Source organism: Hipposideros armiger, unplaced genomic scaffold (genome assembly GCF_001890085.2).
Source record: "Hipposideros armiger isolate ML-2016 unplaced genomic scaffold, ASM189008v1 scaffold_15, whole genome shotgun sequence".
In the NCBI taxonomy this organism is placed as follows: domain Eukaryota; kingdom Metazoa; phylum Chordata; class Mammalia; order Chiroptera; family Hipposideridae; genus Hipposideros; species Hipposideros armiger.
Window position 1 is genome coordinate 3452230 of NW_017731365.1, and position 21352 is coordinate 3473581.

Below are 21352 nucleotides of genomic sequence, written 5' to 3' on the forward strand. Positions count from 1 at the left end.
AGTGTCACTGGCCCTCACATGTGGGATCCGAACCGGGGCCCTCTGGCGTCCCAAGCCAGTTCTTAACCATCGCGCCACTCGGCCGGCCCTGAATGTTCATTCTTAACCAAGAACCTTGTGAGGTTAGAAAATAACATGAAAGGTGTTTCAAATTTTTAAGTCGTATAACTATTACCATGTAGCCTCTACAAATAAATAAGGCTTTTACGTTGTTCACCCTTTCCTGTGCATGTCTGTCATGGCCCCTTTGGCCTCTTAATTAGTTCTAGTCCCACTGTAATCAGGTGGTCACCTAATCTTTGAACTTGAAAGGGAAGAGAAAGTTTTAAGTGAAACAAACCGGTGAACTCTCATCTTTGGAAAATAGTGCCATGCATATGGTGGGCACCCAGGAAATAATTGTTGAATGATGGAAACCCTTAACAGCAGCCTGTTTGTCTGTGGCAGCATTGCAGGCAGATCTCTTCTTAACTCCAGGGGCTGCCTGAGTGGAGACGCCATTGTTCTTGAATAAAACACACACAGATGGTTAGCCACTGTTAAATAATGGAGAAAGGATTGTTAGGTAGGATTTGTATTGGCTCCGAGAAAAGAAGCACCATCCAGTGTGGGTCTGCCAGATGGCTTTCTCTTTTAGTGATCCTCACTCTGAGAATGTTTCTTCTGCTATAAATTGGTCATTAAGACATTTAATGGGGAAAAAATACCGCTGCTTAACTGGCAGTTGGTGAAGTGCAGTTCTAGTTCTCAAAGAAGTTTTTATTGGGGGGAAGAGGGCGTGTGAATAGTGCTGCTATTGGAAGTTTGCTTACAGGATCTTGTTCTCGGAGTGCTTTGGGGACTGAGTTGAATATCATTGCAGATAGCTATGGGCTAGTACCGATAGGAAAGCAACTTGAGACTGAAGAGTTCTGTCCATTCACTTAGACACTTCATCACATCATAATCCTGGCCTCACAAAAATGTTAAGAGAATAAATCATGAGTATAAAAAGCACTGAGATTGTATAAAGTGGAAAATAACCTTAGGGTTAGCTCCCTTCACTGCATTATACAACCACATTCTAAATTGAAGTAATCCAGGAGTAAACTCACTCTAAGGTACTGGTTTCAAACCTGAAGGTCATGATCCACTTAGAGGGACACAGAATCAATTTAGTGGGGTCAGGCATTTAAACAAAGAAGGAAAGAATAGAAAAGAAATGTAAGTGCATCACAAGTAATAAGGTGTTAAGTATTATTTTGGTAACTTTTGGATTCATATCTTTTTGTTTTGTTTACTAGATTGTGCTGTAAAATACATTTCTGTGGGACTGTATTGGAAAAGTTTGAAGCTCATGGGTCTAACAAGCTACATGCCCCAAATTTACAAAATTTGTGAACTTCACTTTTGTGTTACATTCATGAAAGAGTCTCGCTCCCTTGAAATGATTTGGGCACCAAGAGTTAATTATGTTTGGAAATAGTTGGGTACTAAACTCGCATCAATTCTAGCAGCTGCCTTTTGTCTAACAATGATTAGGATTATTGAGTACTATTTTGATGTCTTAGGCATCAGCTAACACCTAAATCATTAGATTGGAAATGGAATGAATAAGAAGAGAAATGCTGGTAGTTTAGTCACTATTATATGACAGTGGCCTCTTAAAGTAATTACTATTTTGAATCTTCATAATACTAAGGTTTATCTTGTTTTTTCATTTAATAATATACTTTCAAAAGATTTATTGTATTCTTTACTAACATTTTATATACATAATTGGGCGAAGTGTTTTGTTTTTTGTTTTTTTCTCTAGAGGAATGCTTTACTTGTAGAAATTTAACCAAAACTACTGTTCTGTTAAGCAGGGGCTAGCGAGATAAACATCCACACACCTGTAGACTTATATACACAATTTATTTTGTGACTATTATTCTGTGTCCCTTTTAGATAAAGAATTGGTGGCACAGATTGGTGATATGATTTGCCAGGAGTTACACAGTAAACTAGTGGCCTTCTGAGATGACCAATAATAGTTCTTATATTTCAAGAGACACAATATGTAGATTAAGTTGAAATAAACAGAAGCCTAAGTATTATAATTATAAATGTACATGCAGGTGTATGTAGACAAAAATGTATCACTGAACAAAAAGGCATGGTGGGGAATAATAATTATAATTATATTAAGTTCTTGTCCCATCTCTATCTAGATGTTTACTCGTAGTCATGACCTTGCTATATAATTTTAGTTTGTTATGAATTGTACCACATATTCAAGGTAGATTCTGCCAAGAACACTAATTGTGAAAAGAAAACTCTTAGGATGGCACTGTTCAGTGATCCTCTGCCAATGAACACCGAGAATGAAGAATTGGAAGAGTACTGAGCACTGAGTCAGGAGGCTTGGGTTCCTAGTCTCCACTCGGACACAAGCTTGTGTATATAAGCTTAGGCAGGCCGTTTCACTTTGGGGCCTCTGTAAAGTGAAAATGTGGGCTTGATCTCCGAAGTTCCCTTCAGCAGTTAGGTTGTCTGTTTCCCAAGGGCTGGAGTATTGCATCAGGATCCAGCCTAGGGTTTGTGCTGTTTGCAAGGCCCCAAGGAACTGCCTCATTCTTTTTTTCCAAGGAGATAGCATACATTACCCCACAGAGCCCTATAACGCAATGAGCTGTCAGTGTTGTGAGGTGCTTCTTCATTGGGGACTGAGCCTAGATTGTTTGTAGTAACCTAGAAGGACCTTGGAATAAGGCCAGGAAATGTAATTTCTGTGACCAACTAGTTGCCTACTCAAAAAGCTTGCTAGGACCCATCTAAGTATGGTATCATTCTGTCTTTGCAGTAAGAGAATATAGAAATGTATCTCCTTAAGTAAATATATTCAGGGACTTTGAACTCAAGGACTCCTCTTATCTTCTTGTGGCAATTACCAAGAAAATACATTCTTGCTGAATATAATTTTATAAATGTTAGCAAGGAGTGCCTTCATTTCTTAATAGGCTTTTAAAAAATTAGTTTGCCTTTGCTGATTTTTTGCCCTCTCCCTAATACTAGTTATGTTACCTTTTTGTTCAGTGCCTTTATGAAAAGTTAATAATATCTACAGCCATCTTTTGACATTGGTAAAGTAACCTGTATTTTTCTGGGTGAACTGGAAATTACGATCACCAGAGGAAAAGCTGATCTGAATGATTGTTCTTCTGTCATCCCATTCATACACACCACTTAACCATTTGGTTTGATCACAGCTTTAACGCTAGAAAATACCTTTTTTTTTTTTTTTAGACTTTTTTTATTGGGGAATCGGGGGAAGGGGAATAGACAAGTTGCTATCCTTTTTTTCTTCAGTCTAGTTGTGGAGAATGTTGCTTCACTGGCCCAAGTTGGCACCATCATTGCGCTCTTCCCGGGCGAGGCAGATCAGTCGCCGGCTTCTGGACGGCCGCTCACTGCGGCTGCTGGCCGCTCACGCTGGCTGCCGGCCACACACGGTAGCTTATGGCAACCCACTGCAGCAGGGGACTGCAGCCTATGCCATCGCCGGCGACTCACGGCAGCCCAGCTCCAGGTCGAGCTGTTGTTCAGCATCTTAGCTGTGGGGGGCAGTGTCACTGGCCCTCATATGTGGGATCCGAACCGGGGCCCTCTGGCATCCCAAGCCAGTTCTTAACCAACGCGCCACTCAGCCGGCCTGCTAGAAAATACTTTATAATGATGGAAATCATGACACATGTTTGATGATGGCAGATTCTTCTGGTCTGTCTTCAAGTCTTGACCAGCACTGCCATTGCCCCACGACTGCCACTGGTGTGCAGGATTGAGGTTGTTGATAGCAACATGGGCTCTGGGGACTGGCCACCAAGAGCTAGGAGGGTGTTGTAGATAAGCTGTGTTCCCATGGATAGCCCCCTAGAGAACCTAGAGCTTACCTAATAATGTTAATTACCTTATACCACAGCCTAATTGCTAAGAGTATAAATGTTTTCAGCAAACATTTGTTGAGCACCTGTCCTCTTAAGCTTTCATGCTCTTACTAGAACATTGCGTGCGATATCCTACGGGAACATAACTCAAACCAATATCATTATGTTTTTCTCAAAATCTCTTCTGCCTTCTTCTGCTTCCATTCCTCTTCTGGTCTACCATGGTTAATTGTGACGCCACTTACTCAGTCTTTCAAACTTGAACTTGAAAGTTTTGGAATTCTCTGTACTCTTCCCACTCCATACTTCCCATATCTAATAAGTTATCACACTCTATTTATTCCACCTTCCAAAATATTTTTCATATCCATACTGCTTTTTGTCCCCAGTGTCATTCATATTGCTTAAGGTCAAATCCAGTTTATTTTTCCCCTGGACTATTTCAACAGTCCCCTTAATTAAAATTTTTGTTTCTAATCTTTGTCTTCCTCTTAGTCATCTCCCACCAAATTATTTTTAAAAATAAATTACCCTTCTGATGAAAAACCCATGTGTTTAGTTGTTGCTTTGCAATTTCCTTTTTTTTAAATTCAACATTATATTCTGGAAATTTTCCCATGTAGTTCATTTAGATTGATCTTCATAGCATGGGTATGTAAAAGGTATGTATTATCTTTTATTTAACCACTCCTCCATGAATGGACTTTTTATTATTTATGGTTTTTCTTTTGTTGTTACGAAGAATACCGAAGTGAACATGTCTGAACACAAGTGCAAGTATATAAACACCAACAAGTGGAATTTCTGGGTCAAAGTGAATATACACTTAAAATGTGAACGGACATAGACAAACCATTTTATAAAAAGGTACCTATTGATTTATCCTCCCCATCTCCTTGGCTTTTTTCAAGGACATTTTTAATCTGGACTTGGTGAACTTCTCCCAGCCTCGGTGCTCTGATTGACATCTTTTATTTACTCATTCACTTGGTCACTGTCAGCCACTGTCCAGGTTTTTACTCAGTACAAATTGTGTGCCAGGCACGCTCCTGTATGTTGAGGCCTTGGTACTGGTAAGACACGTAAGGTCCCTGCCCTCGTCTACCTTACCCTCTTACCGCACAGAACTTTTTGCTTTTCCCAGACTCTCTTCTGTGCATTTGCACCTGTTCCCTCTCTGGTATGGCTCTTTTTCCTTTAACTTTTCTGCCTGGAGAATTTTCTTTGATCATCCTTTTACTCTTTTAACCAGCTTAGATTTTTCTTGTCCTCTGTCCTGTTGTCCTCATCTCCTCTTTAGAGTTAGGCCCTCCTCCTGGTCCCTCTTAGCACTGCATTTACATCCTTTTTATAGCGTTTATCCTGAAGAATTTTAATGATTTGCTTATACATGTGTGTCTGTGTCAGCATGTGTATGTAATGCATACACACATACACACATGGGCCTCCCGTTAGATTACCAGCTCAGGAAGGACAACAACCTATGTGATTTACCTTAATGCTTCCCCAGCTTAATGCCTTCAACACTGGAGATGCTTAATAAATGTTGAGCCAGTGAATGACTAACAATCTATATCGCATGAGCTTATTTTGTACAGGGCACTCTGGGGGCTTGTAACTATGACTAAGATCTGTCTTCGAGGACTAACCATGGAGGCAGGGAGATAAGAAACAGATGAGTAGACTCAAGGCACATTGTGATAAGCTCTGAGAGGCACAATGAGCACTTGAGCATTTAATAAGAGAGAGGAATTCTCATGAGTGAGATACTCTGGTAAATGTTCAGATGAGAGGGTTTTTTTTTTTGCTGGTGCCAGGTACTGTGGGATACACAAAGTGATGTGGTCCCTGCCATTAAGAGTCATTTAGTTAAGTAGGGCCTTAAAGCAGAAATTGGCAGGTTATGGCCCATGAGCCAGATCGGTCCTGCTGCTAGTTTTTGTAACAGCCCAGGAGTTAAGAATGGTATTTTACATTTTAAAGATTGTTTTTGTAAAAAGAATATTTTGTGATATGCGAAATTACATCAAATGTTAGTATCTATAACTAAAGTTGGTTAGAACATGGCCACATTCGTTTCCCCACTACCTATGACTGCGTTTGTGCTGCAACAGCAGTTGAGTAGCTGTAACAGAGAGTCTCTGGCCTGCATTGAAGTATTCACTCGCTGGCCTTTTGCGGAATCAGTCTGCTGACCGCTGGGTTAGAGGATGGGAAAGATTTGAATAAAGTCTGGAAGAAGAGAAAGACATATTGAGAGGCTTAGCTTGAGTTAGGAGAGTGGGACAGGGAATACTGCAGTCATATAGAAGCTTTAGAGCTGAAATGATGATGTAGCTTAACCTTTTATTTCACACGATAGGCAGATGATCAAAAATCTCATTAAAGTCCACGTGACTCACTAGGGGCAGTGTACAAGGAACGACTGGGACAGGAGCTTTGAGGACCTTAGAGGACGATATTATTGGTGGGGTAGGGCTACATCATGAACCCTTGCCCTAGAGAAATGAAATTTGAAGAACAAACTAAGAACAGACTTCTACCTCTATCTGAATGTAATATTTCTTTTATCTCTTATATTTCTAGAAGACCTTTGAGCCCTACTTCGAGATTTTGGAAGTATATTCCACAAAGGCCAAGGATTATGTAAATGGACATTGCACCAAGTATGAGCCCTGGCAGCTAATTGCATGGAGTGTTGTGTCGACGCTGCTGGTAGTCTGGGTATATGAATTTATCTTCCAGCCGGAGAGTAAGTATACTGGCCCCTCTGTAAAGGTACAGTGGAGGTTCACTAGTTTTGGAGCTCATGGTTAACGGATTGGACTAATTTCTTGCCTTTTGGTTTGGTTTTGATTTTTTAAAACCTGTTTAAATGGAAAGTGAGGACATGGTCTTCTGACTGGTAGAGTTATAATAGGACTCTTGTGTAACTACTGCTTATGCAGATTTTTATGGATTTGCAGCTTACATAAAAACTCCCCAGAAATTAGTCATTGTAAGGACCCACAGATATCTCTGAGTGTGGCTTAAACCTTCTTCAGTTTTAGTTTCTTGCCTAGAATATAATTGTGTCACCTGGAGTTCCCCAAGCAGAAATTTATTGTTTTCATTTTTGGTCATCCTTTCAAGATTATGTGAAATAGGAACAGCACTCACACAGTGGTCATTTAAATGTCTATCATGTGCCGGGCACTGTGCTAGGCTCTGGGGATATCTGTACAAGTAATAGAGGGTCCCTGTCTTCTTGGAATTGATGTCAAGGGACAGTATACTTTGAGCTTCCTTGGTAGTGCCTCAGGAAGCTAGATTGACAGGGGAAGAGGAGACCACCCCTAAGAGTGCAGAAGAAGATGAGAAGTCTGTTAGCAATCAGTTAGCAATCCTCCATCCTTCCTAAGGTCCTGCATGCCCCCCGCTCCCCTGTACCCTTTCCCCACTCTTAGGGTATCCAAGTTAACTTCCTTGGGATAAGAATCCCAGTAACATTGAAGAGATTTACTTGTCATTTCTCATTTGTTTAAAATTTCCATAATTATTTGCTTCCCTGATAACATCTGTTTGAAGGGTCTCTTTAACTGGGGTTTTTTTGTTTGTTTGTTTGTTTTTTACCTGCTTTTCTTCCTCTTCCCTCAGGAAAGTAACCCTAGAAGCTAGATTTTTTTCTAGATGTTTTATCTGTACCATGCAGATAGCCATTGAGCCATTCCAGTAACATTGTGTAGTAACCATTGCACCTAATTAAAGTGGAAATGAGATATGACTGTTCTGTCTAAACATAAAAAACTGCCCTCAGTTTCAGCTCTTTGTTCTGGCAGGATTTTCTCATAAACACTAACAAATTAGACTGATGAACCCTTCTGCTGCATCTGCTCTGTGGTTTGGAAGTAGACACAGCCCTTGTCTTCTGAAGCGCAGGCTCGTTCCTTGTCTGGGAAGCTTTAGATTCAGTGCTGCCCAACATGCTGTCCTTGGGTGAAGTGACCGAATCCAGAGGACTCGAAGGAGTGGCTGTAAATGCACTTTGGTTTCATTCTGTATTTATTGTGATTGTGATAAATACAACAAAATGTACCATATCACCCGTTTTTAAGTGTACAGTTCAGTGCCATTAAGCACATCACGTTGTGCAACCATCACCACCACCCATCTCCAGAGCTTTTTCATCATCCTAAACTGAAACTCTGTGCCCATTAAACAATAACTCCCCATGCCCCTTACCCCCCGTTCCCCACCCCGGACAGCCACCATTCTATGTACTTTTCCTTTTAAGGTAGTGCATTTGTAAAACCAGGTTAAGGATAGAGATCTAGAGATTTATATTTCATTGCTATGATTAGTATTAGCTTTAGGTATTCACTTCTGTTTCCAGTTCTGCAGCCCATGGTGCCCTTGTGCATTTTGCTCGACTGGTAATAGAAGCACAGCCATCTTGGTCCTGGTACTTACTCTTTAGTGTTCAAAAAAGGGATGTGCTGGCCTCTGAGTATCCCATGGGAAAATTAATAGCAGTGTGTAAATGGGATGTGCCTTCTAAATCTTTGTGAGCTGAATTCCAAGCCATTTCAGTTGTTTTATTTCTAATAACATACAGTTTCTTATTACAAAAGTAGTACATGCTCATAGTAGAAAATCAGACATATAGGTAAGCCATAAGAACAAAATTAAAATTTTGCTACCTAGAGATAACCACTATGTCTGTTTTCCTTTCTGTATCCGAATCAGGTTGAACCACACAGAATGTAGTTTTTATAGGTCAAACATTGTTTCATATGCACACAACACACTCCTTATTTTGTAACTTCCAACTCGACTTTTAGGCTTATATAAAAATGTCTTCCCTCTTCAGACGTTGGGGATCATTTTGATAGAAGTGCCATTTTTTCCAGCACCTTGCTCATGTATTATAGAAGTATTCCACATATCACTGAACAATCGAGTGCTTTTAGTATATTGCCCTAGAGGAGTCTAAAGTCTGGACTAGCGATAAATTTTGCTGATTTTGAAACTGAATACCCTTCGGAGGGGGAGAGGGTAACTGTGGAACACAGGACAATTCCAGGGTAGATAAGAGCTGGGAGCAGCAGGAAGATGGGGGTGGAGGATGGGCAGGGGCTAGCAGCTTTCTGAGGTATTCTACTTCCTTAATTCTGCTCTGTTTCAGCTCAAATCATTACAACTTGATAATGATTTTAACTGGGATTGTCCATAGTTCATCAACAGAAATCAGTTATGTGATAGGAGGGGTGATAAATTCTCCCAGTTTCTAGTCATGGCAACACCCTTATGTTGTTTCCTCAAATTAAAAGGGGCATAATACTACCTGCCTTACCTAGTCAGAGGGTAATATGAGGATCACGTGGCATCATTTGTGTGAGAAGAATTTGTAAACTGTAAAGAGCCATCTGTTGTTGTTCCTACACTGGCGTTTCCTGTTTTACTACCTTAACACATTCTAATTACTTTTCCTTCTTTGCCTCTAGGGACTTCTACTTTTGAGATCACCTTTTTAGGTCACGACCACATGATCTTATCATTTTTAATATCTCCACCTCTGATCCTATATTCTGTTTTTTTAACTCTGTACCATTTTACCCCACCACTTTCATCAGATTATTCTTTTGTCCTCCACCTTGTCACATTGCTGCACTTTTGGACACATGACTCAATTTGCTGATTTTTTTAGACCTCTTTCTACCTTATTAATTATTCCACCTATTAAATAAGAAAGTGGTTCTGAATCTTTATGGCTTTAACATTGTTAGAAATACAGTTGACCCTTGAACCACGTGGGGGTTAGGGGTGCTCACTACCCGTACAGTAAAAAATTCATATATAACTTTGATTCCCTCAAAACTGAACTACAGTCCCTCGGTATCCACAGGGGATTGGTTCCAGGACCCACTGCAGATACCAAAATCTGGGAGGGCTCAAGTTCCTTTTGTAAAATGGCGTAGAATGATGTATACAGTCGGTCCTCCTCATCTGCAGATTCCCAACTGCAGATCAAAAATACTGCTTTTGATCCACGGTTGGTTGAATCCACTGATGCAAAAACCAGGGATATGGAGGGCTGTAGATTTATTGAAAAAAATCTATATATAAGCGGACCTGCACAGTTGAAACCCATGTTGTTCAAGGGTCAACTTTAGTCAAATAATAGGCAACTTAAATAGCCAATATTACGTTATACTCATTTGATGGACTATTAAAATATGTGAGAAGAGTATACAATATTGTACATACTACAAGATCTCAGCTATGTATCAAAATGTGTATGTAGAACATAAGACTGAAAGGAAATACTCCAAAATTTAAACAAAAAAGTAACTACAAACAAGTAAGTGGTTTTAATCCCTTTGTCTTCTTATTCAGCCTGTGTCTTAGTTACCTGGCTTATCCCAGACACTTAACAGGCTGTTGACTACAGTGCTCAGCACTGTTGGGCGAGACAGAAAGACAGGGATGCAGCCTAAGCAGAAACAAGCAGGAGAAATGCAAGGCATCATATAATGAGTACCAGAAGAAGGTGCAGACATGCCCTGTGGTGGTTCAGAGTGCTCCTTGTGGCCAGAGTAACCGGATGCCTGGATCTCCCAAGAATGCAGTAACAGTTCACATTCAGTTCAGGCCTTGCATAAAAGCTAGGTCTTACACACATTTGGGATAACCGGAAATTCCTATTGTGCATCTGAAGCAGCCTATAGCCCTGGGAGTCTAGGACTCAAAAACAGAGACTTTATTTGAATCCCTGCTCCGTCTGGGATTTGATCTGTGGCCTTGAACAAGTTATTGATGCCTTGATCCTTTGTAGCCTTTGGATAATATGTAGTACCTTCCATGCCAACCTCAAAATCTTGTTGCCAGAGTCAATTGAAGTATATTGAATGTGAATTCATTAAAAGGTAGAACAATCTATTTTGATGCCATGTATTTATAATTATTGTAATTGACAGGATCCGAATTCCATATTTGTCCTATGTACTGCCTGACTGAATGGAGGCTAATGGGTGTCCATGTTATTGAAGGCCTTTTTAGGCCCAGAAAATGTTGCTAGGACGAGAGACTGGAGCCTAGATCCTGAAAAAAAGCATGGGTGGTTGATTTGTTTTAGAGGAGGGAAGAGAAATGCTGGGCGTCTAGAAACCTTGGAGAGGTGAAGAATTCTGTAATGCATCTGCCGTTTGACCTAGCGGTTCTGGTTCTGGGAATTTATCCTGTAGGTATTCTCTTATGTGTGCAGCATGGTGTGTGTTACAAGATTATTTATTTCAGCATGGTTAGTAATTTCAGATATTAGAGACAATCTAAGTGTCCATCGGGAAAGGGCAGGTTAAATAAGTTACGGTACATCCATATAATGAAATACGTGTACTCTACAGCTGTAAAATGAATGAGGAAGCACTGATCTTGAGGAGACTATTCCTAAGTAGAAAAGCAAGGTGTAGTACGGTGCTAGGGCATGCTATTTTTTGTGTGAAAGGAGAGACAAATAAGTATAGGTCTTTATTCTTGCTCGTATATGCATAAAGAGATTCTAGAAGGCTGTTCTAGAAACTAATAGTAGTGTTTACCTGGGGGAAAGATGAGAGTCTGGGGGTAGATGAGAGAGAAACTTTTAGCTATGTGTGTGTGTTTGTGTGTGTGTGTGTGTGTGTGTGTGTGTGTGTGTGTGTATTTTTTACTTTTTGAACCATGTAAGTATATTACTTATTAAAAAATGAAATTTAAAAGATTTTTTTTTTCTTTTTGAAAGGAAAGAAACTACCTTTGTGATCTGAAACCAAGTGAGATTGTGGAGGACATATTTGAATAGTTCATACATTATGACTAGCATGTCATATCCATGGAAGTTTATTTGGTTAATAGAACCATTTGTTTCTTTCAGGTTTATGGTCAAGGTTTAAAAAGAAATGCTTTAAGCTCATCAGGAAGATGCCTATTATTGGTCGAAAGGTAAGTGGAATCTGTGTAGATCTGCCTCTGTCTCCCCTCCTTGGTGATACCTCTTTTTATTTACTGAACCTAGTATTCCCAAGATGGAGTGGGGGGGTGTGTGTGTGATTTTTTTCCTGCATCTATAAGGAACATTTGACAAAGTTTGGAGACATTTTTGGTATCACAACTGGAGGGGAGTGCTGTTGACATCTAGTGAATAGAAGCCAGGGATGCTGCTAAACATCCTACAATGCACAGGAGAGCCCCCTGCAACAGATCATTATCTGGCTCAACATGTCAGAAGTGCCAAGACTGAGAAACCTGACTTAAGGCTTTCTCCAACACATGTGACCAAAGGAGAAAGGAGATGTCTGTTAAGGAAGAATTTGAAGTTAGAAAACCTGATAGAAGTAACATGATGCTTTGGAGCAATATTTGCCTGTGGCTGAATTTAGATATTTATCCAGGGGTTGGGTGCATGCATGGTTTAGGTCAGGGCCGGCAAACTTTTTCTGTGAAGGGCTAGATATGAAACATTTTAGGCCTTGTAGGCCATACTGTGTCTGTCACAACTCCTCAGCTCTGCCCTTGTAGAGGGATCGCAGGGATGGAACCATAGGTAAGGAGTGAGCCTGGCTGTGTTCCAGTGAAACTAAATAAAAATAGGTGTAGGCCAGATTTGGGCTGTAGTTTGCTGATCTCAGGTTTAGAAACTTAGATAATAGAGCTATTCTCTTGCTCTTTGTACCTTTCCATAGTCTAGTATGTTCCATTCACTGTATCCTCTGTACCCTCACTCACGCTGAGGATAAGACAGTCACCTCTGTCCTCTTCCCGCAGGTTCTTTATCACAGATGAAGATAAACAGGGCAGGCCCCACTGCAAGCTTTCAGGCAGGCACATGAGTCCTGGGTGTCTTCATCTCCCCAGCAACCTGCCCTGCCCGTCAGCTTCCCTCCAAGCTTTCTTTTACGTTTGGCTTTCAGTTCCCTTTCCCCTTTCCTGACCAAACCAGAAAAGATGTCAGTTATATTTTAGCCTTTGACCGAAATCCATTCAGACCACTATGCTAACTCTTCCAAACCATATATTTTCAGGTTCATTTCCTATGGGGAAGTGGAAGGAATAACTAGGGTGGAGAAGGTGCATGAGAGTAGATAAGTAGGCTTTTTATTTGACCCCAAATTACATTAAGCCTTAAAATTAAGTCCTTATAGAGTAAGGGGTAGGGGAATAGGGAAGATACAAAGAATGGACCGGAGCACAAAGGATAATAGCATTCTCCCTTATTAGTCCCCGTATTTTTTCTGCCCTTATTCTTCACACTTTGCTCCTTCAATTTCAGATTTCAAGACAATGCTAGAGTTTCAGGACCCATTCTGTTATCTTATTATAAATAAAAGAATTGGAAGGGGCTTAGAAACTACATAGTTACCTTTCATTGTTTAGAAGCAGATTTTGAGGCTCAGAGACAAAAAGCGATTTGTTTTTGAGTGAGCATGTGTGCATCCCGCTCTCATTCATTCCCTTACGTTCACTTATACATCCCTGGTTTATTGAGCACCTGCTCAGCGTCAGGTGCTGTTCTGGGTGCTGGGGATACAGTGGTGACCAAGACCAAGTACTTCCTCTGTGGCATTTCTATTTTAGTAGGACAGACAGAAAATGAATAACTAAACAAATACCTAAGAATTTCATTTTGAAATAAATGCTGTGAAGAACTTAAAATGTGATAGAGGTTCTGGGGTGAGAATTAGGGGTGGGCAGACTTGACTCTGCTCTGAGATCCCGCTCATCATCATTTTTTTGTCTGTTGATTTTACTGCCACAGCTCATCTATGCGTGGAAGCTCAGCTTTCCTAGTGTGCTCCTGTTGCAGGGCCACCCTTTATGTAACGTAATTCTTTATTTACAACTGAAGAAATACCTTCATGCTCATCACATGCCCCGGCGTTGCCCAAGAGTGTTGACTCTGCTGCCTGCCAGGGCCTGCCCGTTAGACTGTTAGAAACACGTTTTACAGGAGTGGCTTTCCCTGTGGTCTCATCGAGGGCCGCATCTGAGAGCATCCATGGCTAGAGATGAGAAACTCTAACTGTCTGGATCCAGTGAGATCACGTGTACATGTCGCTGTAACACACACAGACTGTGACATGCAGCCCCTCCTCCCCCAGCCCACCAGCCAAGCATCTCCTATCACAGATGGCAGCCCCGGCCGTCCTGCTTCCTTACTCGACTCTTTTCACCCACAGCTCGTTTCATTAACTGACTTATTTTCTGTCCCTGCTGCTAAAGAAAAGCTTCATGAGAACAGGAATTGTTTTCACTGTGGACTGCCTCTGTTTGTGTTGTTCACTATGTATTCCTGGCCCACAGCGGTGGTTCGACAACTATTTATTGAGTGGGTGAACGAATGAAAGAAAATGCCTCAGACGCTGTTGCTATGAGGATGGAAAAGAAATAACTAGTTATTTCTCTGTGATAAATTATGTAGCAGAAAAGACCTTAGCTCCTCCTAGCACTTATGGGTCAAACAGGATAAGCGGTCAGCAGCCTGAGGAGGTAGAATGCAGCCTTCCTGGCACCTCCCAGGACGTCTTGAGCATGTATGTGAGAGCTGTGCAGATGCCCGGTTCCTGCTGTGCCCTGTGCATGCCTGATGAAGGAACTCATCATTTGCACAGGCACCAGAATCCCTTTTCCTGCTGGTTGGCCTGTTTTCTGGCTGTTGTTCATGGCTCTGGTGTGTGTCCCATAGCACACACCGTGGCCGCTGCCAGGGCAGGAACAAAGTCCAAATATTGCCCTCAAAGCAATGCTGACATTAGCAAATGGAAACCAAGTAAAGCAGTGGTGGTGTCGACATAGCAGAGGAAAGGGTGGGGAAAATTGAGTGCATCTTTGACCTTCAGAGAGAAAGTTGACTTTTCAGATTTCTAAGAAAACTTGGCACATGCCAGAAAATAGATGAATGGTTAAACTGTCACCATATCTCTTTAAGAAGAAATACCACCCTTGTTCTGTAGCACTTGTGCGACGGTGCTCAGGCCTCGGCAGCCGACTTGGTGTGATAACTGGTTCGTCTACTCTCTGTACTGTATTCCATTTCCTGGTTAACTTTGTCTTTCTTGCCTTTGGAGATCCAAGAGGAGTTGAACAAGGCCAAGGATGATATTAGCAAGAACATGTCATTTCTGAAAGTGGACAAAGAGTACGTGACAGTTCTGCCCTCCCAAGGCCTGAGCCCGTCCGCGGTTCTGGAGAAGCTCAAGGACTACAGCGCTATGGGTAGGCTCTCGGCGCACGCGCTGCCCACTTCCCGACCTGGCTGGGCTGCCGTTCAGTGTTTGCGCCGGTGAAGATCAGCCCGTCACTGGTGCTCAGACGCTCAGCAGAGCCCACTCCTTGCCTCCAAGGCTGAATTTCATCTTTCGAAAATTATGTTTAGATTTAACCTTCATCCATAAAGCAAACAAATCTCAGAGACAGTGGAACTTGGTTCCATTTCCTTTCGTAAGCCTGAATAAAACAGATGCATTTGTTTTTTAAAAAGAGAATATGTGTAATAAAAATGAAGCACAGCTCCATTAGAGAAATTGTGAAATCTGCATAAAGGCACAAAAGAAAAGAAAATGTCACTAGGATTCCCTCATCAAAAGATAAACACAGATGATGATGTGTGTGTGTGTGTGTATGTATCAGAATGTTAATAGTGTTTTGTGTAATACACACACGCATACACACACACACGCACACACGAAGGATAAATGTAGCAAGTAGCTTAATGTTTAAGAGTACAGCCCATGGAATCAGCCTGGATTCACACCCTGGTTTGCCCACTTAAAGTATGACCTTGGGTGAGTTGCTTAATTTCTCTATGCCTCAATTTCTGTCTCTCTACAATGAGGATAATAATAATACTTAACTTGAAAGGGTGATTATAGAAATTAAATGAGATCATACATGTAAATGTATAATACCTGGCATATAGTAAGTGCTCATTAAATGTTAACTCTTAACACAGACACATGTTTGTTACAGCTTAAGGCTATATTATAAATAATGTTTTTAAAGTAGGCTTTTTAGTTTGTAATTTCAGATTTATAGAAAATTTGCAAAGATAATACAGAGATTTCTCATATACCCCTTGCCCAGCTTCTGATATTAACATCTAAAATAACCATGGTACATTTGTGAAAACTAAAAAATTAACATTGATATAGCACTATTAACTGAATTACAACCCTTTTCCTATTTCACCACTTTTTCCGCTAATGTCCTTTTTTATGTTCTACCATTCAACCCAGGCTACCACATTACATTTCAACAGATATATTTTAAAATGTCTAATTGACATGTGTTGAGTTTTTGACATTGGTTGGTACAAAGATACAGTCCAGGGTTTATAGATGATATAAAGCAGGGAATGGCACTCTGAGCCCTGTATATTAAGGATTTCTATGATTCTGAGGGCTGGCTGCTGCCACCATATTTCCTGCCCTTCCACTTTTAAGTCATGCCCATTGCCATACTCTAGCGCCAGTAAAAGAACAGGAAATGAAACCATGTATTCTATCTGTGAGAGTCTGGTGGCCTCTGGTCTGAAGACGTGCCTGGTACAGAGGAGTTTCTAAGGAAAGAGGGAAAGTTAACTCGCTGCAGGCCAGAGTTTGGCAGATTGCGAGAGATGGAGGGATTAGTCGGGATATTCACTGCTCAGCCCTCTGCTCTCTTGTTGCAGCTGACGATCTTTGCAGAGCCCAGGGCTATAGTTTTCAGTTAGTGTGTTTTTGTAATTGCTTTCTCCCTGTCCACTTTCATTAGGGTACAGCCATGTGGTACCCACATTATCAGATTTGTCGGTAGAATGTAGAACCTCAGACAGGAAATAGAAAGTCAGACCTTATATTCTAGTTAGGAACCTTTCCTCGGAGCTTTATCCCAGTGCTGACTGTGTTCCTGATCCGAAAGCTGCAGCATATGTTTTCTGGAAGCCAGTGACTAGTTCTGTGTGGGTTTCCATGTTCATCGGAAGGAGGGGCCCCTGAGACTAAGATGTCTCGTTGTGCCTTGTCTAGTCATGGATTCAATTCCCTGACCCCAACCCTAAGAGAGTTTACTGAAATTTCACTTTTGTGTTGCTCTTCTCTGCCAGTTCTGCTCATAACAGTTCCCACACTTCCTATGACTAGATAGAAAGGGGGAGACGAAGGAAGCATTGCAAGAAAAAGGTTGCACTAAGCCATACAGAGAACAGGAAATGAGTATAGAGATAGAGGAAAATTTTTCTGCTGTTAGAAGGCAGCTGGGGATGAGGACAGTGTTATTATCGGACTATCTCTGTTGTACCTAGCTGCTGTGAGTATCTTTTCCATACTGTTGTTGATTGTAATCGGTGGTCTTTCATCTTTATTTTGCTGTGATAGCTCTATTGGAATTGTTTCTTTTTTTTTTTTAAAGATTTTTATTGGGTAATTGGGGGATGGGAATAGCCCTGGGGAATTGGGGAAGGGGAACAGACAAGTTGCTGTCCTTTTGTTCTTCAGTCTAGTTGTGGAGGACATTGCTTCACTGGCCCAAGTTGGCACCATCATTGCGCTCTTCCCCGGCGAGGCAGATCAGTCGCCGGCTTCTGGACAGCCGCTCATGGTGGCTGTTGGCCGCTCACGCTGGCTGCTGGCTACACATGGTAGCCCATGGCAACCCACTGCAGCAGGGGCTGCAGCCTACGCCATCGCCGGGGACTCACGGCAGCCCAGCTCCAAGTTGAGCTGTTGTTCAGCATCTTAGCTGTAGAGGACAATGTCACTGGCCCTCATATGTGGGATCCGAACCGGGGCCCTCTGGCATCCCAAGCCAGCTCTTAACCAACGCGCCACTCGGCCAGCCTGGAATTGTTTCTTTCTTGATGTAATATAAGGACACCTTTGGATGTCCACTCAAACTTTTTGTCTTTTGTACTCAGAGGGGTTCCTTTGTATTTGTGCTTGACGAGAACCTGTCTTCCCAAAAGTTCTTGCTTACTGACCCAGTGGTCTGAACTTTCTCTGCAGATCTCTTCTGGCAAGAAGGGCGAGCCTCCGGAGCAGTGTACTGTGGGGAGGAAACGCTCACCGAGTTCCTCGTGAAGGTGAGTGCCCAGTACTTGAAGGGACTGTGTGTGGCCTCTGCCAGTTTAGATTGCCTCATTGTTTCTCCTTACTTGGGTAATTTTAAAGTTACTTAAGAAATGTTTATTGTTATAATAAAACTAAAGAAGCTTAGAAAGTGTCTCTTCACCCAAGCAGCTGAATATGCATAATATTGTCAAAGACATCTTCCATCTGTAATAAAGTAAAATATTACATATGTTTCCAGGCTATAGACACCCTGTGTAGAAGGGAGATTACCAGGGAAGATAGTCCCATCGTTTGAAATTATTAATGAGACACATTTTGTTTGATAAGAAGAGACAAGGAGTAGAAACTTGGTCATAATTTCTGATACTACCTGAGCCTCAAATCAAATGATCTGAGAATGAGCAGTGGTCTCACTTATAATTAAAATAATTCTCACTGTTGGTTGATTTTAGAATTGCCTTTAGCACCTTCCCTGTCTAGTCAAATTTATTTTTGGAATCCCACTTTGTCATATAAAATTAGCATTGACTGATGGTCTCTGAGGTCTTTGTGTTTGGTTATGATAATCATGAGACTGCTCATACCTTACTAAGTATTCCAGGTTTTGCTCAGCTGTATTTTGACATAATGCTCTGATCTTACTTGTGTGCTTAAAAATCCTGGGCTGGCCAAGTGGCTCAGTTGGTTAAGAGCTCACTCAAGAGTGCGAGCTCTGAGCAACAGGGTCCCCGGGTTTGATTCACGCCTTAAGCTGAGCTGCCGCTGAGCTGCCAACAGGTGACAGGATGGCTCAGCTAAAAAAAAATCCTTCGTTGGCTTCCCATTCGTTATCTACAGGAAGAAAAGCTGCTTATGTAGAGAAGTCCCTTTGTGACCCAGCTCTCACCTAATTTTTTTTCAATCACTCCTATTATTACTTTTCCACGTAAACACTAATTTCTGTCTTTTCTCTTTAGAGTACACTTTGCTCTTACGTTGTTTTCCTTTCTCTCCTTTATCCCACCTGTTTTGAATGATGAATTCCTATTCATCACCCAAGGTTCCACTAAGCAGACACCCCCAGACCACTCAGCATGCTCATTATCCCCCCTTTCAAGGCCCCTTACCTCATGTACACACATCTGCTATTGCACTTTCAATAGCTGCTTTGCCAGACGCTCTACTAAGTTCTTTGCATGCGTTATGTTACTTGCTTACCGCTAGAACCCTATCAGATCAGTGCCATGACGATCTCCTGTAGCATATGAGGAAAAGCCTCAGAGAAGTTATCTGACGTAAGATTACACAGCGAGAAGTGACAGGCAAAAGCTAAGACTTCAAACTGGGCCTGTTTAGTGTTTTAGTCTGTGCTTTTAACCACATTTATACTTCTTTTCTTACCACCTTGTAAAATAATTTATTTGCATGTATGTCTCCTCTGCTATATGTTGATCTTCTTTAGGTTAGGGAACGTATCTTGCCATTTTTTCAGCTTCTAATGTTGTGCCAAATACCTAGAAACTTGTTTAGTGTATGATTCTTTGTCCTATACAATGTAACTGTCTTACTTTATATCTGCTTACGTCTCTTTGCAGGCTTATGGCAGTTTTGCGTGGAGTAACCCACTGCATCCAGATATCTTCCCAGGGCTGCGGAAGATAGAGGCGGAGATTGTGAGGATAGCTTGTTCCCTGTTCAATGGGGGCCCAGATTCCTGTGGATGTGTAAGTATATGCAAGTGGCACCCAATAATTTTTTTTTTTAGCTTAAAATAGAAGAGTTTATTAAAATCATTTTACTTTTTTTAATTACACAGGTAATATGTGATTATTTTAGAAAGACCCAGATTAACAGCAATTTTAAAATACTACTTGTAATTTTGTAATCCATATAGTATCAACATTTTGGCATATATCCTTCTAGATATTTTTTTCTCTTTAATTTTTTATTTTGAAAAACTTGAAACCTACATAAAGTTGCTAGAATAGTTTAAAGGACACCCTAGAGTCAGTAAATATAAACATTTTGCCACATGTACTCTCTGCTTCTTTCTTTCTTTCCTTCCCTTTCATCCACTCATCCTACCCACTTCCCTACCCATTTATCTATACGACTTTGTCAAACCATCTCGTAATTTTTTTATATGCTTCGCATTTTACTTGAGCTGGAAGTTTACTTTCTAATTTTGCTATAAATCGAATCTCATTTCATTGGTTTAAGAATAAAGGCAGAGGGAGGAAGGCTATAATGATATTTAAAAACACCTTGAGGATTCCTTGATTCAGCTATTCTTTCCAGTAGATGTTTTTAGCTTTCCTAAAGTGTGATTAATAAACTTCCCATTTATAGTTGTTACTACAAACTGGTATTGTCTTCTTTAGAGAAAAACTAAATCTTAGCTTATGCAGGATAGATAGATTTAACCCCGTATGCTGTAATGGTAACCGAGAGGTGCTAATAACCCTATCAGATACTTTTATAATCATTATAAAGTCTGCAAATTTATTGAAGGGCCCATCCAAAGACAAGAACATTTTATAGTTACTTTTTTGTTTTTCCCAGTAAGCAGTGTTGTTTTATTCTTATGTTGGTACTGTGAAAATCTACTTGTTCAGATATTCAGTAGCTAACAAAACAGTATTCCTGGCATTCATTTTCCAGGAATAATTCCAAAACTTTAAAAAACTGAACCAACCACAGTCTAGCAATGGGTTCCCTTATGGCATTTAGACAAATGGGGTGAACATAAAGGGGAGATAATGATACACTTACAGTACGTAGGTATTCTGTGTCATTAGACTGTGAACTTCTTTTTTTTTAAGATTTTATTGGGAAATTGGGGGAGAGGAGCAACGTTGGAGAATTGGGGAAGAGGAACAGACAAGTTGCTGTCCTTTTGTTCTTCAGTCTAGTTGTGGGGGATGTTGCTTCACTGGCCCATGTTGGTATTATCATTGTGCTCTTCCCGGCTGAGGCAGTCACTCGCTGGCCATTGGATGGCTGCTCACGGCGGCTCTTGGCAGCTCATGAAAGCTCACACCAGCTGCCGGTCACTCACGGTAGCTTATGGCAGCCCACTGCTGCCCCACTGCAGCCTATGCCATCGCTGGCGACTCACGACAGCCCAGCTCCAGGTCGAGCTGTTGTTCACCATCTTAGCTGTAGAGGGTGCAGCATCACTGGCCCATGTGGGATCCGAACCAGGGCCCTGCTGCTCAGAGTTGGCGTCCCAAGCCAACTCAACCAACGCGCCACTTGGCCAGCCTTAGACTATGAACTTTTAAGAGACCGTAAGTTAAACAACTACAAAACAGTTTGACCTTCTCCAGTGAAGTTGAAGATACACATCTTATGACCCTGATATTCTGCTACTCAGGATATACTGTAGAAAAACTAGTACATTTGTGTATC

General features: G+C 41.2%; 1 protein-coding gene across 5 annotated transcripts in view; it reads left to right on the forward strand.

Annotated features, from left to right (window-relative positions):
- SGPL1 (sphingosine-1-phosphate lyase 1) overlaps positions 1-21352 on the forward strand; it is a 55304-nt gene that overhangs the window by 17613 nt on the left and 16339 nt on the right. For all 5 annotated transcript variants that reach the window (XM_019625281.1, XM_019625271.1, XM_019625304.1 and 2 more), the window contains exons 3-7: positions 6492-6657; positions 11794-11861; positions 14984-15131; positions 17897-17973; positions 19537-19665. In XM_019625281.1, coding sequence (XP_019480826.1) covers positions 6492-6657; positions 11794-11861; positions 14984-15131; positions 17897-17973; positions 19537-19665 — 588 coding nt within the window. The remainder of the gene's footprint in view (positions 1-6491; positions 6658-11793; positions 11862-14983; positions 15132-17896; positions 17974-19536; positions 19666-21352) is intronic.